This window comes from Cyprinodon variegatus, unplaced genomic scaffold (assembly GCF_000732505.1).
Source record: "Cyprinodon variegatus isolate N-32 unplaced genomic scaffold, C_variegatus-1.0 Scaffold123, whole genome shotgun sequence".
In the NCBI taxonomy this organism is placed as follows: domain Eukaryota; kingdom Metazoa; phylum Chordata; class Actinopteri; order Cyprinodontiformes; family Cyprinodontidae; genus Cyprinodon; species Cyprinodon variegatus.
In genome coordinates this window covers 1,153,687-1,172,395 of record NW_015150576.1, presented here as the reverse complement: position 1 = coordinate 1,172,395, position 18,709 = coordinate 1,153,687, and the positions used below count along the sequence as shown (strand labels likewise).

The following is an 18,709-nucleotide window of genomic DNA, read 5'->3' as shown; positions in this document are numbered from 1 at the left end:
ACTGAGAATTGGGTGGGGATTCACTCAAATGGGATGACGACATAAATATACAGTCACAGCAGCAGTGAATGGGTAGGAGTGAAGCATATTTATCCCCTGTCAAAGTCTAGAACAGAACGAAATTATCTGTATTAAACTTAGAACTTTCTTATAACTTTATCTTTTAACTTAAGCTTTTTCATGCCAATAAATGCTGTGCCAATAAAAAAACAGCTCTAAAAATGATGGCTCTAGGAAGTATCGGTTATAAATCATTTGTATGTTTTACCTAAAGGACCAAAGACATACATTCAGTTTGTTGGTTTAAGAAACAAAAAAAATTAAGGATAATAAATACTTGTGCTAGTCACTGCAGTTTTCCTTTCTAACTCTTTGTTTAAAGTGTAAAGGGGCGGTATTAAGCAAAAGATTTCCCCTTAAAATTCTGTCGTTAACAAGCTAAACTGCTTGCATTGTTTATAGGCCTTGTCCAGATGAACCAGCGAGACTAAAGGCATCTCTACCTAAAAACACAGTGAAGCTTGGTGAAACACTTGATGAAACCATAGGTAAGCTTGTCAAAGATCACTCAAAGTATCTATTGTTTTTTTTTGTTTTTTTTTCAATATTTAGAAATTAATTAAATAGGTTAATTTAATTTTTTCAACCAGAGTTGGAGCTTGTGGACCAGTATGACAATGTCACCAAGAGGCTGACTGCTGCAGCTGCCGAGTCAATGACTGTTGAAGCTGAGGGACTGGACCAGTCTAACATTCAATTCCTATGGCAGGTGGGAACTCAGATGCACAAATGGATGTTAAAGGGGAAGGTTGTTTTTTTTTTTTTTTACATTGGCCCCTTGATTTTACGTTATTACATCACTCCGCTTTGTTTTTAAAAAATATAACTATAAAAAATATAGCCACAAATGTCTGGGGGACAGTGATTCGCCCACATGTTATGAATGCTGGTGTACCATAAATGAAATTATGAACAGTTTAGTTTGTGCCTTCAACTCGTTGCCTTAGGAAGACGTTACAAAACGGAATATCTTCGGAACAGCTCCAAATGTCACAAAACTAATATGGGTGAGTAGAATAAGGTAAAATCAAGGGGCCAGTGTAAAAGAAACAGCGTTCCCCTTTAATATGTAAAGCTTAAGATTTGAAGTGGCTTCAGACCTGTCCAAAGATGAATTTTTTATTTACTTATTTGTTTTGCAGCTAAGCTCCATTTAACGTGAAAAAAATTAACATTTTACTTCATTTTAAATCAGTTTTTTTCACTGTTTTATTTCACTACATCACAATTGTCCCACATTTAGACTTGCAGCTCATTGTTTTTTTTAAGGTTTTCTACTATTTATTGATCAGTATATCACTTTCCTAGTTTCTATTGTAGAATTTTTTTATTTAATTTTCCTATTCTCTCCATGCATGCGTGCGTTTTCTCTGGGTGCTATGGCTTCCTCCCAGAGTTGAAAAACATGACTGTTAGATTAAGTAGTCTCTATAAAAGTGCCCTTTGGAGTAAGAATGTGGTGCATGGTTGTTTTTTTATGTCTCCCTGAATGTTGCCCATGTGAATGTTGGAGATAGTTTTGTTGGCAAACAAAAACAATAACAATGTTTCTGTCTTGCCATCAGAACATATGAGGAAAAATCTGTCCTTCTAGTCTAAACAACAGTCCCTCCTTTCCTAACTCAGGGTCAAAAACATAGACCATCTGTGCTAAGCACCATAACATAGCGTGGAACAATGCACCTCTCTGTGAGACTATCTTAGTTTTTCCACTTTGAAGAAATGTGAAAGTCGTTCCACTCAACTCACATTAGTGACCACAGTGAAACATGCATCATTGACAGATAACGTGTTATTAGGAAGGTTTGCTGTTTCTAGTCGTTTTATTTTGTTGTTGCTTTTTACTGTACATGTTGAATGCATACGTATGTTCAAATACATGTATATTGCTGCACACATTGGTGGCAGTTAAATCCTCTTAGCTTATTAACACAACTTAAAACGAGAGAGAATAAAGGAGAAAGGGGGGAAAATAGACTTTTGACTTTTAACAGCACTTTATTTACAAAATCAAACAACATAACCAATTAACTATGTCCAAAAAAAAAGTGTCAGCTAAAAATCTCTTAAATGAGAAGATTGTGAAATTGTAGTTCTCCACCATCTGACACAATACAGTACACACAATTCTGTTAAAGCCCCACAACTTCTATGCCAATATGTGACGAGTAAATTTCTCCACTGTGAGATCAATAAAGCTCATCTAATCTAATCTAATCTAATCTAACTACATAAAATCCTCCATGTTCTGTGTGGCTCTTTGGGGGTGAAACTCCAGCCTTATTCTGGCTTTAATGTTGCACTTCCACAGAGCCACGGCATTAAGGTGAAGTCCTTCCTGCAGACTGTCTCTGCGGGACAAGTAAAAGGCCATCTCTGCTATGCTAATTAAAAAATGTAAAAGTTGGGCCTTTTGGCTTGTTTCTTTTGTTTTAGCAAACTCCTCCTATAAATAGAGCATTTGTAAAAAGCCATCCCAAAAGAACAATTATTAAAAGGCTAAAAATGGTCTTTATTCTTGTGCATTCCATAAAAACGTGGAATAAATTTTAAGACAGACTGCAGGAAAGACACTCATTAAAAACGCCCTGATTAAAAGAGAATAACACCTTGAAGTGTGCTTCAATGCTTGTAAGAAACTAAAAGGAAGAAGAAAAAAAACATCACAAAAGAGGAAGTAGACCTTGCGGTGAATAATTGTGGATTACACAGTCTTATCGAAGCTATGTGTATATATAGTTGAAGCTGTAGTAGTATTTAGTATAACAGTTTACACCTAAATCCAAACGCCTGTGGTGCATATGCAGAAGTGTGCTTGTGTATATACATTTTATAAGGCTCCTTTAGCTAATAATAATAATAATGAATTTTATTTACCGTATAACGCACTTTACATTTGACATCAAATCTCAAAGTGCTAAGCTGGGAGATATGCTCAATAGCAAGTGTGAGGGGCCCCAGACGCACCCCAGAGAGACCACAGCTGACACAGAGGAGACCAGAGACCTAGATATGCAAAAGCACCCCAGAATTAAAGGGCATTGAGAGAGGGAGAGCACAGGGATGGCAACACACACCCGGGATGTACAGACGAGAACCCTTAGGCCAGCTTCCCTTGCAGCCGCTTCTGTCTTAAGACAGACCCAGTTGTTGGCTCAGAAACACAATGCAAGCGGGACAACCCCCTCAGGTGGAGGACCAGCAAGGCCAGGGGGCCGAGGTCCAGCCAAGCAGCCCCGGCATCAGACAGCACTACAAATATATCTCTACACTTAAGAAAAACATAGGTCTAAAAAAAGCATTGCATAGTGGTAAGCATAATACTAAGGCAGATGGTGGGTGTTAATAGTATGAAATTGTTGCTTTGTGAGAATAGTCTAAAAACTGAGTATTTGTTGAGGCTTCTTTTAGTTGAATTTCTACTTTTATTAAGGTTACTGAATGTTTTTTTTTTTTTTCTCCATCCAGATGTAAATGTATATTCATTAAATCTATTTATCTTTGTTTTTATTTAAGGAGAGCAGCGGTTCTGCTGCAGTTACCGGAGTCCGTTTCAAGTCAGGGCCTCTTGGGCCCAGGGAGCTTTGCTTCAGCTACAACAACTACACAGAACGTGTCATCGTAAAAGTGGAAGCAGGAATCCCCGCCAAGCTTAAGCTCCTTAGTGGGCCTGAGCTGGTAAAGAGAACTTTTTCCCCCATCTTTTTGATTTTTCAGCTAGTTAAAGGCTCATATCTTTTTATTTTTATTTTTTTGCCAGCCTTTGCAGGTCTTGAATGGTCGCGGTATTCCCAAGCCATTCCTGGTGCAGCTATGTGATGAGTGGGGAAACCCTTCTCCAGACCAGAGAGTGGTGGTAGAGATCAGTACCTCCCCATCGACAGTAAAGGTTTGCTTGAAAAACAGTTTGAAACATCAGCTTAAGTCTTTCATCTCTTTGTGTAGCAAAGATGGAAAGGATAATGCTGTTTGAAACTGTGGTGACAGGTGATGAATTCTGTTATTTCACAACCTGTGGACACAGAAGGAAAAGCCTCCTTCACTGTTAATGCTGTAACAGGGTCAAAGTAAGTCTTACATATAAGACACACATAGATATTGAAATATATTTATAATACGTGGAACATCACTCTCTATATGATCCAATAACTATTTCATTTTCTGCTCTTTTCTTCCACTAGGGGGTACTATCAACTAGAGTTTAAAGGTTGCTTTAACAGGAATCCCATTCCTGGTCCATCTGTGAACTTTAGTATCCTCCCTGATCCCAACAAACCTGTCAAACTGTCAGTAAACTACAATGCCAATGCCAGGTTTCCTGCTGGAGGCACCTTTCCTGGTTTGTATTCCTCCATTTCCTGAAACTGTTCAACCTCTGATCATCCAGCTTAGCAAAGGCTTAGCTGTGCATGTGTGTTTTAGTTTTCTCAGTGACCGTCGTGTCTGATGATGGGAGTCCAATGGCAACTTTTAACCCTGCGGATCTGTCCATGTGGTGGTGGAAGGGAGAGTCATTGTCACGTCCAAAAACGGTGAGTTAATCAATTTCAGCAAGAGAAAAGCTGTATTCCTTTTTAAGTGATGGATCAGCACCTAGTAGCATTACTGTCAAGGCAAAGGAAAAGGTTTGTTTTCCCAGAATGTTGTTTAATGCTAGAAATGTATGCAGTCAAATGGCCTGGTAGGTCTTATCTACAGCTCAGGTAGGAAGATTAGAGATTTGTGGTAATGAAGGCATTTTGTTTTTGGAATGTGAATCTTTACCAGGGTTAGAGGAGAGTTGTCAGCATAGATAGGTAGTAGAATGACCTAAAACCAGCATAAATCCTATCTGTCCCCCTTCTAGCAAAACAATGACCACAACCAGGACTAAATAGTTCACACTTCAGGTCATTGATCTGTCACAATGGCTCTTTCAAAGTCTGGTTGAGCTAATTTTTAAAGAGAGTGGGTGAATGTTCATTATTTAGAGCTGCAAGCCTATACCCCTAAAGACTTGCAGCTGTTACTGCAAGGAAAATGTTATTTAGTGGAGAATTAAGTACATGTACTCTGCTTTTTGTTGGTCCATCACTCAAGGAACTAATAATGTTAATTAAACTCTGTTGTAGATATGTGACAAATAAGAAAACCTTTTAATGATTTAAGTAATTTTGCTTGGTCCAAAGCTAAGGAAGTGTTTCTTATCTCCTCTGTTATTAAGGCAACTGAGCTAAAGTGCAGTAAACCACTGGAAAATGAGAAGAAAGACTGCTATCATTTTAGGTAAGTTGAATGTCTGCAATGTTTGTCTTGTTGAAAAACCGTGATGAGCTTTGATGGCACAGTTCTGGGAATAATATGTTGCTCTTTGCATTTCTTTCATTTTTTGTTGTTCATTATGTCATTTTCATCCAACAATACAGCTAGGAAACTCTTCTAACTGTGCAAAATGTGTCATCTTTGTGCATTTCATTGCAGAGATAAAGAAATCCCACAAACCGTTGGGAGATACACCATACAGTTTTCTCTGCGTATCGATAAAGTAGAGGCTCTACTGAGTAATCAGGTTGGTTTGCAAATATTTTGAAGGCATTAAAATGCACATCTTAAGCTTTTTATGTTGCCTTATAAATTATACCGTTGTCGTGAAACAATGGCTCAAACATTTCTACATGATTGAACACAGTTGAAGTGATCTTTTTTTTAACTCCTCCAGGACTCATGGAAATGTATTTCGTTTTTGCTTTCAGAATCAGCTTTATTGGCTGTTTGTTTAAAAGTATGGACGCATGTGTTCTCTCCTCATAACCTACTCTTTTAGCGTTAGTCCGTTTGGAGGGCTTTCTGTCAGTATTTCCAAAGCTGGGCTTTGTATCTAACTTTGAGTTTTGAATTAAGGAAGGAGTCATCACACGTTCTTGTACTTTGGTTTAATCATTTTTCTAAAATTAAACCAAATATTTAAAAAAATTTAATAAAGCATACAGACAACCTGGAAAGTAGTCATAGCTCTGGACTTTTTCACATTTATTTGTAATGCAGCCTTTTATCAAATAGTATTAATTTGATTTCTTACCTCAAACTTTTGCACAAAATACCCAATTATGATGATGCGAAAATTTTTCGTTGAGAGTGTTTCAACTGTATTAAAAACAGAAAAGTAATTTAAATCATTTTTATCATCCTCATGATGTTTTTGTAAGTTAAAAGGAGTCCACCAGCTGTAATTTGAAAAGACTGGACATGATTTGGAAAGGCATTCTTCTGTCTATGTAGGGTACCACAGCTGACAGTGGATGCCTGAGCGCAAACACCAAGCATAAGGTTAAGGGGAATGTCTGTAGACAAGTTTGTTTAGAGACACAAATATTGTGAAGGATTTAGAAACATTCTGCTGTGAGTATCACAGTGAGCACAGTGGCGTCCATCACTCTGAAATCGGCAAGCTTGGAACCCCCAAGACTCTACTATAGCTGGGCAACCATCGAAACCAAGCAATCGGGGCAGAAGAGACTTAGCCAGGGAGGAGACCCCCAAGAACCCCATAGTCACTCTGTCAGGGCTACAGTATTCCCTGGGGGGAGAGAGGAGAACCAGAAAGACAGCCATCTATGCAGCAATCCACCAATCAGCCTTTAATGTAGAGTTTCAAGAAGAAATCCAGTCTTTCGTAAAAGGCACATGCTAGCCTGTATGGAGTTTGCCAAAACACAGCTGAAGTAATGTGACCATGAGAAACTATATCCTCTCCTCTGATGACAGAAAGATTTTACTTGTCATGTTTGTAGGAAACCCGGCACCGATCATCATCAGGCCAATGTCACCCCTACTCTAAAGCATGGTGGGGACAGCATGATGCAATGGGGATGTATTTTAGCAGCAGGAATCGTAGACTAGACTAGACTAGTCAAGATAGAGGGAACAATAAATGCAGTGATGTACAGGGCTGAATGAAAACCGACTCCACAACGTTTTTGGCCTCGGACTGGGGCAATAACCCAAAGCTCACAGCCAAGATCTCAAAGGATTAGCTTCAGAGCCAATTTTTAAATATGGTGGCGTGGCCAATCCAGAGTGCAGTCTTTATTCCAATTAAACATCTCTGGAAACATTTCCCACCCAATCTGATGCAGCTTACGATGTATAGCAAAGATGAATACTTCCTTTAATTACATGGGCTGAGCTTATGGCATCAAATTAAAAAAAAGACCAAGGAGGGATGTTTGTGCACTCACCAGCACCTTTAGATCACAAGTGTCCTATTCCTTCTGTTTTTATACGTTTCAAGCTGGAAAGCTGGGGTTCCATCATGGTTATCAAAAAAACATTCTCACATCTTCCTTTAGAATAACGGTGATGAAGGGAGACTTGATGCAAAATTACTGCCACAGCCTTAAATCAGCTTTAAGAGATCAGTTATAGCTGCTTTTAAGTTTTGAATGGATCTTAGCATATTTCAAAATTATCAATTATGCATATATTTTTTGAAGATGGCATATTCTAATCATTCCCTTTACATTTTTTATAGCATTTATCTTCTCTAGGGAAGGAGAGAAGAAATCAGTTTATGATCCCCCAGTGGGGAAATTTGTCCCCTGCGTAGCCCCTTACATTCCCTTGGGAGCAGGCATTGCCTCATGGCAGTGTGAATTATCACCAAGCTCAACTCTCCTTAACACTTTTAGAAGAAGAAACCCCCGAAGTTTACCCTGGCCACCTAATTTACTCTGCATTCACTCCTTAAAGCGCACAGTTCAAAGAAGCAAAACAACTTATTTAAAACAGCTCAAACTGCTTTACATTTGAAATATTTTGTATCCAGACATTTTGACCAGATATGTTGTACATTGCATGTGTACACTGAGTGTAGATAAGCTATATTAGGGTCTTATTTTATTACATTTAATGTTTATTCATGTTATAGAAGTTGGGGTGCATTCACACCATCCCTGCTTAGTCCGCTTTAATCTAACCATAGGTTGTTTGGGCAGAAAGTTTGGGTCGTTTAGGGAGGTATGAATGCACAATCGAATTCGATGTAGACCAAAAAAACAGTCTGGTAGACTATTAGGTGTAAAAACGACCTTAATGTGTATAGTCCCATACATTTGTTTATTAAGATCATACAGACCTTTTTGAAGAAACCTCAACAAACCTTTGGTTTATTTTCGTCCTGCAGATCAATGTAAATGTTGTGGCCAATAAACCATTCAAGCTGGGACCTGAATGTCAGCCGCGAACCCGGGTCGTTTCTTACAGCACTGACATCACCAGTCGAATCTTAGTTGAGAACATGACTCTGAAGATTATGGTGAGCTGCAGTCCTCACTGTTACTGAGCATGAAAAACTACTACTGAATACTTTTTAGGGGTGAAATTCAATGTTGTAACTCTTACCGCTTTTAATCTCTCCAGGATCAACATGGTAACCCAGCCGGGCAGGATCTGAATGGGGTGGTGTTGATTTCCATGAAGTGTCCTGCTGGGGAGCAGCGCAGAAGCCTCCCTCTGTTTGAAGGTGAAACCAGCACCATTAAAATGACCTTAAAAGAGGGAAGCACCCACATCGAAGTGAGTAACATTTCCTATCAGCCATGTCATCATGAAGTCATTGTGAAAAACTTTGTGTCATATTAACAGTAATGATTTTTGACAGAGGCTGACGATCGCAGAAAACAGTCCTGGAGACGATGGAGGCAGATATATTGTCATGTTCAAAGCTGAATTGACAATGCTGCCTATACCTCTGAGTCCTTTTGAACTTCCCTTCCATTTTTACAACGGTATAGCTCTTACATGATCATTATAACAGAGCACTCCTGCTATTATAAACTTTTATGCATTTATAAAGCATTTATAGTACTGCAAAAAAAAAGTGGAAAAGTGGATAGCTGTTCTTTTATTATTCGGTTATCCGTTGTTATTCGGTTATGAGGAGTGGCGGCCTAGAACTTAGGGAATAGGGCTTAGAATCCTGAGGTTGTGAGTTCAAAACCCACTCCCACAGACTGCCACTCTGGCTCTCTGAGCATAGACACTTAAACCCACACTGCTCTCCGGGCGCTGCACAATGGCAGTCCGTTGGCAAGGAGTTATTTCTTCATTGAGCTATCAATAAAGTTCAATTTCTTTATTTAAAAAGTACAATTGAATGATCAGTTTGAAACTTGTCTTTACTACTGAGCTTCAGTACCTTGATAGTCAAATAATACTTTACAAAACTTTTTACAATTTCCGATTTAAAAACACAAACTTCCACATGATTTGTTATTTTATGTAATAGAGTGATCAATAATTTTTTTTTTGTTTGTTTGTTGTTTTTTTTTGTTTTTTTTTATGTTCCTGTATCTGTATTTTGTATTTTCATCTCCTTTTATTTATTTTTTTTGTATTATTTGTAAAGTGACCTTGAGTGTCAAGAAAGGCGCTGTTAAATAAAATGTATTATTATTATTATTATTATTAATGATAGAGTATTAGTGAAGTGGGCAATAAATATGCCTTTTTAAATTTTTTTATAAAGAATAACTTGTATCACCTTTATTTAATCAACCCCCTTTACTCTGATACCACTTAATAAAGTCCACCTTTATTAATCTGTTCCTCAGAAATTTCAAAATAAATTATAGGTCAGAAAAAAAAGATTTTTGTTGTGTTGGATCAGCAGAAACACAACCAGCTTAAAAGTGGATAATATTCCTTTTATTAAATATGTAACCTTCTTTTTACATTTTAGACTCTGAGAACCAAAGCAAAATGTCTGAACTGACAAGGAAGAAAGACGAACTGAACACGCTATATAACAATTACGAAAGCTCATGGAACACATATGTGGAACTCCGTCAAATGTTGACGCGTAAGATTTTCACCATTTTTACTTCTGTGTTGCTTTAAGTTTTGTCTCTAGATTACAATTTATTTTTCTCCCCAAAGAGAAAGTCTTGGATTTTGACAAAAAAGAGAAAGACTTCCGAACAATGTTGAGCAGTAGAAATATATCGCTGTCACAATCTTTACCTGTAAGTATTGTAGATTTTTTCTGCTTCCTTATTTAAATCTTAATCTCTTGCTTATTTTTTTCCTCACTGTGGGATTCATACTCATAACTCTTTGAAGGTCCCAGATGTTTTGCGACTTCTGAGAGAAAAGATGGCTGAAAAGGAAAGGATAGAGAGGCTTCCCAGGAGAAAATGTACAATTCCTAATTACAGTGGGCAGAATATTCTTGGGAAGGTGATGAAAACATTTCAAGTCATTTTTATTTTATTATTCTTATGTAGGAGGCATCCGTCTAAATCCTCTGTTGTTTCTATTGCAGGTTGGTCACCTTGCCGTCATCGCTGATGACGATGCTGCCTGGGTCATCTCTTGGCACCTGTCCGGTGACATGGACTGCATCATCACCAAGACGACAGAAGAAGCTCAGAAGATATACCACCAAGATTGCAGACAGCAGGTCATGGCCCTGGACAGCATTTTTGTGTATCAAGGAAACAGGTAGAGCGACAGCTGTATTGTTTTAAATGTAATGTTTTAATTTTTTTCTCTCCAATTGAGCCTGATTGCAATATTAAATGGGCTATATGAATAAACCTAACTTGACTACATATGACTCGTCGGAGGAAACAGTGAATTATATCTCTGTCAGGGTGGACACTTAAAGTTCCTCATCTTGTAAGGAAAACCAGAACAGAATGGGTTTTATTGTGTCAATATCCGTCCATCTTTCCATACATGTCTTTATCCATCTATTTCCCCCAATTTTATTCCACAGTTATATTCAATCGTCCATCTTTATCTTGTTCACTCATCTATTTTCCCACTGTTCAATGTCCATTCATAATTTTGTACATGTACCCACATATCTTTCCTTTTCGTAATCTGTCAATTGTCTATTTGTCTACCACAGCTGTATCCGTTCACATATGTCAGTGTTTTTCAGCTCTAGTGCTTAAGGAACCCTTCCCTGCATGTTTCCCCACTTTCACACCCCTGAAATCAATTGATAGTAGATTACAGTCTTTGCTGAACTGCAACCATCTGAATCAGTTGTGTTGAAGCAGAGAAACATGTAAAACATGCAGGGCAGTGTGCTTTGAGGACCAGAGTTGAAGAAAATGATCTATGTATCTCTTTTACCTTTTTGTTCATCCATCCAGTCTTCATTTGTCTACCAACCCAGCTTACTTTCTTCATTTATCCACCTGTTTCCCACCAATAATACTTAAGACCATTTATTCCCAAACTTTATAAATAAAAACTGCCACCTTCTTAAGTGCAATTATATAATTTTTAACTGTTTGTGTTTTTTTTTTGTTTACACGCTTATAAAATGAAAAGTATTTGTGCAAAAATTATTTGAAAAGTTGCTTTAGAAATTTTAAAGCCCTCATTGAAAGGGATTTGGGAGGAAAAATAAGGTTGCTGTGTTTCAGCCATATCTATAAATAGATCAAAAATGCACATATTGGAGCTGGGCCTTTTGGGGTTAAGATGTTGAAAACAAAACCATCACAAATGACAGTTTCAGCTGCTCAAATCTGCACTAAAAAAGTTCAACCATTCAGTCTATTTGCTGAATTTTGTTTTTTTTCCCCATGGGTTGGCTGTCAGCTTCGCTTGGTTATTGAATTGGGCTTGTGTAGAGTAAAATATGTTTGTTTAGCATTATTTAAGCCTGTGGTGAATAAAAACAGGTGACTTCAATGCATCCCTGTGGTCTAGGTTCACTTTTGTTATAATCCTGAAGCCATAATTATGCCACTTAGTTATACCACTTCACAAAACACTCCTTTGTCAAATAGCTTTTTGTCATTAAATTGCCCTCAGTGGCAAAATTACTCCAGAATTGGCAACGCATCTACAGTTCCTTGCAAAATAAAAAATTCCTGTACCCAAAAATGTTTAATTAAATCTTAACATCCTAGTACAGTTTATTTTACAGTTTATTTTTATAGTGTAATGTAATATCAATTTTACCAAATGTTGAGGGAAATATATGTAAAATCAAAAGTTTGTTAAACATGAACAAAATTATTATTTCCTTGCTCATTATTGGAGCATTAACTAGTTAAGCTCTAAAGCAAACAAAGACGATTAACTACCTGACTTTCGACATGACAGAATTAATAGCATCCTCTCGCAATGACTGTTTGAAAAATGGTTGAACATGTCAGTTCAACATAAACTTAAAAAAAAACATGATGATGTGATTTGATCTGTTTAATTCCTTGCAGACCTCTACCTCACATTAGAAATGGCCAGGGACTTTTCCAACCTCGTGGGAACCCAATCTACGCAAGGCACCTGCTTGTTTATCCCGAAAATGAGAAGGACTGTGAGCTTGGTGAGCTGCAACATGCTTATTTTCTTTTTAGTTTATTTTTGGGCGTTTTTTTTTGGTTTTGTTTTTTGTTCCAACGGGCTTATAATAAGAATTTAGGGCTTTCGTAGATTTCTCACTCTTGATCTGGTATCTTTGTGATTTTTTTCTGGGATAATTTTTTGGCAGTATTTCTAACAATATATTGGGACTTTTATGGAAGGCTTCTACATGGATTCTAAACTTGCATATACAGTGAGGAAAATTAGTATTTGAACAACCTGCTATTTTGCAAGTTCTCCAACTTAGAAAACATGGAGGGGTCTGAAATTGTCATCGTAGGTAGATGTTCACTGTGAAAGAAATCCATCCATCCATTTTCTTCCTCATTATCCGGAAAGGGGTCGCGGAGGCACCAGTCTAAGCAGAGATCCCCAGACTTCCCGATCAACACACACCTCCTCCAGCTGCTCTGGGGGAACCTGAGGTGACACTAGGCCAGCTCAGAGACATAGTCCGTCCACCGTGTCCTGGGCCTTCCACGTGGCGTCCTCCTAACAGGACATGCCTGGAACACCTCCCGAGGGAGGCGACCAGGAGGCATCCAGAACAAATGCCTTAGCCACCTCAGCTGGCTCCTTTCTACGTGGAGGAGCAACAACTCTACTCCAAGCTCCTACCTAGTAACTAAGCTCCACGCCCAATTTCAAAGGGAGCACCCAGCCACCCTGCAGAGGAAACAAATTTTGGCTGCTTGTATTCGCAATCTTGTCTTATCTCGCGGTCATTACCCAGATTTCATGACCATAGCTGAGGTTGGGAACATAGATCGATGCAACTGATTCAGCTCCCTCCTCTCCACGACAGTCCAATACAGTGACCGCCTCACTGCCGACGCCGCACCGATCCGTCTATCGATCTCACGGTCCATTCGTCCCTCACCCATGAACAAGACACTGAGATATTTGAACTCCTCCACTGAGACAAGGACTCCTCACCAAACAAAGAGGGGAGTCCACCTTCTCCAGTGGAGAACCATGTTCTCGGATTCAAAGGTGCTGATCTTCATCCCAGCCGCTTCACAATCGGCTGCAAACCACTCCAGTGCACGCTGAAGTTCCTGAAGCCAACAGGACAACATCATCTGCTAACAGCAGAGATGATTTCCTGAGATTCCTAAACCAGACATCCTCTGGTCCCTGGCTAAGCCATGAAATTCTGTCCATAAAAGTAATGAATAGAACCGGGGACAAAGGGCAGCCCTGGCAGAGACCAACATGCACCGGGAACAGTTCTGACTTCCTACTGGCAATGTGAACCAAGCTCCTGCTGCGGTCATACAGAGAACGGACAGCCTTTAACAGAGAGCCCCTGACCCCATACTCCTAGAGCCCCCCCAAAGGGCACCACAAGGGACATGGTCAAAGTAAATCCTCCTTAAGACTTAGTCGCATGAGCTGTCAAACAGCTTCAATTGAGTTTTTAGGTTTTAAGTGAGATTTTATTGAACACTAAACAGTTAAGTATTAATCTAGTATCTAAAAGCTTTCCTCTTGTTTCTTTGCAAGTATTTAAAAACCTCCTCGGTGACACTATCCTGATGGATGACATGGACTCTGCCACCAACTACAGAAAGGCGGTGAGTTATCCTTGCTGACAGTGTTTAAGCTACCGGTTATTTGCTTGTTTATCCTACAATTACTTGCCGTTTGCAGGTTGTTCAGAACAGGATTTCCTGTCCCACTATATTGACACGGCAAGGGAACAGGCTCAGCGCCAAGGGCAAATTTGGGGGACTGCACAACAAAGCACCCTCAAGGGATAGAGTGAATATGTTTGGAGCCCCTCTACCACCATACTACTACACACTGAAGGACGACATAGGTGATGGCTCAAATAAACCATTGGTATACCTTTTTAGTGTGTAAAGTTAGATTTTGTGTGCTGAAATATATCATTTTCTTTCCCCGAATAGATCTGCTCTCTAAGTATCAGGTTACTTTGGAGAAGAAAAAGCAGTCTGAAGATGAACGTGATAGGATTGTAAAAAAGTCTCCTGAAATACAACAGAATCAGCAAAGAATGAGCGTGATAAGGAAAGAGCTTGACGAGATTGAAAGGCAGCTGGGTAGGTTTTTTTAATGCACTAAATCAAATGGCCTCATGCTTTCCCCAAACATGATCTATACTCTCCTCTTATTTTGCAGAGCCCTGCCAAAAAAAATGAAAAATAACACAGACATTAGTGAAACCTTTATGCAACTGTTGACTTTCTGTAGCTTGAAACTGAGCATGTACAGTACAGACCAACATTTTAGACACACCTTCGCATTCAGAGAGTTTTTTTATTTTCATGACTGAAAAATTTAAGATTCAAACTGAAGGCATCAGAACTATGAATTAACACATGTGGAATTATATAGCCTACTTAACAAAAAAGTGTGAAACAACTGAAAATATCTCTTATATTCTAGGTTCTTCAAAGTAGCCACCTTTTGCTTTGATTAGTGCTTCATACACTCTTGGCATTCTCTGGTCATCCAGGTCATCTGGCACAGCACCCTATCACTCGCCTTCTTTGTCAAATAACCCTTGGGGTCGCTGTGTTATTGAAAAATAAATGATGGTCCATCTAAACGCAAACCAGATGGAATAGCATGTCGCTACAAGATGCTGTGGTAGCCATGCTGGTTCAGATGCCTTCCTTAAGAATAAATCCCCAACAGTGTCTCCAGCAAAGCACCCCAACACCATCACACCACCTCCTCCATGCTTCACGGTGGGAACCAGGCTAGTAGAGCCCATCCGTTCACCTTTTCTGCGTCGCACAAAGACACAATGATTTGAAACAAAGATCTCAAATTTGGACTCATCAGACCAAAGCAAAGATTTCCACTGGTCTAATGTCCATTCCTGTTGCACTTTAGCCCAGGCAAGTCTCTTCTGCTTGTTTCCTATCCTTGGCAGTGGTTTCCTAGCAGCTATTTAAGCATAAAGGCCTGATTCACACAGTCTCCTCTTAACAGTTGTTCTAGAGATGTGCCTGCTGCTAGAGCTCTGTGTGGCATTGACCTGGTCTCTAATCTGACCTGCTGTTAACCTGCCATTTCTGAGGCTGGAGTCTGGGATGAACTTATCCTCCACAGCAGAGGTGAATCTCGGTCTTCCTTTTCTGGGGCGGTTCTAATGTGAGGCAGTTTCTTTGTAGGGCTTGATGGTTTTTGTGATTGCACTAGGGGACACTTTCAAAGTTTTGCCAATTTTTCGGACTGACTGGCCTTCATTTCTTAAAGTAATGATGGCCACTCGTTTTTCTTTACTTAGCTGCTTTTTTCTTGCTATAATACAAATTCTAACAGTCTATTCATTGGGTCTATCAGCTGTGCATCCACCTCACTTCTGCACAACACAGCTCATGGTCCCAGCCCCATTTATAAGGCAAGAAATCCCACTTATTAAACCTGACAGGGGACACCTGTGAAGTGAAAACCATTTTAGGCGACTACCTCTTGAAGCTCATCAAGATAATGCCAAGAGTGTGTGAAGCAGTACTAAAAGGAAAAAGGTGGCTACTTTAAAGAACCTAGAATATAAGACATTATTTCACTTGTTTTAAACTTTGTTAAATATATAATTCCACATGAGTTAATGCATAGCTTTGATGCCTTCAGTGTGAATCTTCAATATTCATAGTCATGAAAATAAAGAAAACTCTTTAAATGAGAAGTTGTGTCCAAACTATTTGTCTGTACTGTACTTTCTAGAACTTTCTGTACTTTTATATACCCAGTCTCTTTTTGGAACTGAACAGGTTCTTTACTTAAATTCAAAATTTATTTTCCCTGAACTGATACAACTATATTCTTGAAACTTTCACCAGAATTGCATTCCTATACTTTCATCACACTTATTTAGTTCTTTCTAGAACTTCTCTTAAACATGCCAGGTTTTCTTAGGCATTTTTATTGAAATGTTTCCCTGTACTTCTAACATTACAGACACTTTCCTGGAACTTAAACAATAGATTTCTTGTAATTTTAAGTAAAATAGATGGTATTTTTTCTTAAAATTGATTAAAATATGAGTTGACTTATAACTGGATAATTTCCTAGATTTCAGCTAGTAGTGTCATTTTATTTAGAAGTGTATTGATTGCTTTTTTTAATGCTAGCATTTACCCCTTGTGTAATATTGCTTTTCATGTTATTTGTTGTTGTTTTTCTTACAGCATCATCATCATCGGTGAGACTAGGTAAACGAGCTGCTGCAAACATGTTGGAGCCCTCTAGCCTCCTAACGAAGCGCCCAAGATAAAATATCATTGGGTTGTAGTGATACTTCTACTTAATTTAGCGTTTTTCTTAATTTCATTTTAGTCCGTTTTGAATGTTTTAAGACTGTAAAGTTTCCAACTTTAAAAGTTAATTTACTACAAACCTTGGCACATTTCAGTATCTGAAGTCTTTAAGTTTAAAAAAATAAACTAATGTTTCCAGAACATGTATTTGAGTGTGTACCCATTTTTTTATTGAACGTTATTTTTTACATATTGTGAAACTTAAAGCACATTTTATAGAGTTTGTTGCTTTTCAATTAAAGAAATGGTCATTAGACTTTTTTTGCACTACAAAACATTGATTCTGCCTTTTTTTTTTATCCAAAGAAAGTGGAAAGTAATCTGTCTTTATATTGCAGCGTGTTCCAAAAAATGCACATTAAAGGATCCTGGGCAATTATTTATGTTTGGATGTGTGCATTGAAGACACCAGACACCTTTGTCAGACCCTCAAAACAGCTTACAGTTGCTGCTGATTACAATCTGAATAAAGTCTACTAATTAACAAAAATAAATAAAAAAATACCTAAAATAAAATGTGTAAAGGATGCTGACATGTTGACATTTCAAATGTTTACAAACCTTTGTATGAATGAATCTAAAATTATCAGGGCAGAATGAATAATTGAATAAATGGTGTAAGCTTCTACTGTAATATCAGCACTTGAAAAGGTTGAATTGTTTTTTTATTGAAGGTTGATAATTATAAAACAGAGCCAGATTTCCAGCGTTGCACTGGAGATGGGTAGAGGTGGTGGGTGGCTGGATCTAGCTCTAAAGGCTGACCAGGGAGCTCTCACAGCGGGCAGTGTGCCCTATAGTGAGGGAGAGGTCGATTCTAAAAGCTACAGGAGGGATATAAATGATTTAACAATCCTTTTGAGGGCTAAATTAAAAAGTATTTTTTAAAGGCCACCCAAAAAACCTCCCAAGAGCATCATTACTTCATCCTATCTCAACTTTTTTTTTCTGTCTTCCATTGGGATTGAAAAAAAATTCCTTGTCTCCACTGCACTCTTTGATTTATTATTTGATTAGTTTAGTTTTTTGACCTGTTACGAAAAATACAATCTTAAAAAAAAAGAATGAAATACAATGCACAAATTTATTATTATTAGTATTATGTTAAAAAAAAAAAAAAAGCAGTAACCATTAAGATTTTTTAATAAATAAAACACAAAACTTAAACAGCTTGTATTAGAAATAGTGCCCCTTGATTTCTTGGAATTCAAAAGTGCCTTTTCCAAATATTTTATGGATCTGTAATGTGGTCAGTCTATGGCTGAGCCATTTTCTGTTTGCTGCAATGAGGTCCTTCAAAATTTTATGAAAATATCTGAAAGTAAAAATAATAAATAAAATTATAAAAAGCAGATCTGAACCTGACAATAAAACTGAAATAAAATAAAGGAAATGCTCAAAAATCATAAATTGTAATTAGGAATTAAATAGCAGTCTGAAAGAATGTTGGCTTATTTTCTTATATATATGTGTAAAGATTAAAGATTTACATTATGTTTTAACATTATTCATTCCAAAACATTTAAAAGACAATCCACTGGACTTTGTTTCCAAGTTTGAAGATAATTCGCTTCTCATCCAGGAAGCTTTTTTTAATTAAAAATGTCAGAAATTGCGTTGAGTTTTAACATTACATTTTTCAGTTGCAATTATTTCCTGGCTCAGTACTTTCTGGTTAGTCATCAGTCATTCGTTATTATTGTATGAGATAGTGTTATACCTATCTAAAAAAAACCTATTTAGATAGTTACACCTACTGTACCTACAAGGGGCAAAATGTAAAGTTTGACTGAGAAAATATCCCCTTTCTTCTATCTGGTCTGAGCAGTACTAGTCAGCTAAAGGTCTATGTTGCTAGAAAGCCGTGACTAAAACAAAAGAAGAGTTCACAGCACAACATAGGTAGGTGTTTTTCAATCATAGTAGGCGTTTCTTTCTTTCTTTTTTTTCTGTTTTGCTTGTGGGTGGTTTCCAACAGCAAAACCTGA

General features: G+C 37.9%; 1 protein-coding gene across 1 annotated transcript in view; it reads left to right on the top strand.

Moving 5' to 3' along the window:
* The window catches only part of LOC107085398 (structural maintenance of chromosomes flexible hinge domain-containing protein 1-like), a 42,188-nt gene extending 25,254 nt beyond the window's left edge, over positions 1–16,934 (top strand). The window contains exons 16-36 of the mRNA XM_015375694.1: positions 463–548; positions 651–769; positions 3,577–3,738; positions 3,821–3,949; positions 4,048–4,127; positions 4,242–4,399; positions 4,483–4,592; positions 5,264–5,325; positions 5,521–5,608; positions 8,222–8,353; positions 8,458–8,613; positions 8,699–8,825; positions 9,779–9,898; positions 9,976–10,061; positions 10,159–10,275; positions 10,361–10,539; positions 12,279–12,388; positions 13,933–14,003; positions 14,080–14,248; positions 14,340–14,492; positions 16,593–16,934. Coding sequence (XP_015231180.1) covers positions 463–548; positions 651–769; positions 3,577–3,738; positions 3,821–3,949; positions 4,048–4,127; positions 4,242–4,399; positions 4,483–4,592; positions 5,264–5,325; positions 5,521–5,608; positions 8,222–8,353; positions 8,458–8,613; positions 8,699–8,825; positions 9,779–9,898; positions 9,976–10,061; positions 10,159–10,275; positions 10,361–10,539; positions 12,279–12,388; positions 13,933–14,003; positions 14,080–14,248; positions 14,340–14,492; positions 16,593–16,678 — 2,500 coding nt within the window. The 3' untranslated portion in view covers positions 16,679–16,934. The remainder of the gene's footprint in view (positions 1–462; positions 549–650; positions 770–3,576; positions 3,739–3,820; positions 3,950–4,047; positions 4,128–4,241; positions 4,400–4,482; positions 4,593–5,263; positions 5,326–5,520; positions 5,609–8,221; positions 8,354–8,457; positions 8,614–8,698; positions 8,826–9,778; positions 9,899–9,975; positions 10,062–10,158; positions 10,276–10,360; positions 10,540–12,278; positions 12,389–13,932; positions 14,004–14,079; positions 14,249–14,339; positions 14,493–16,592) is intronic.
* The last annotated feature ends 1,775 nt before the right edge of the window (positions 16,935–18,709 follow it).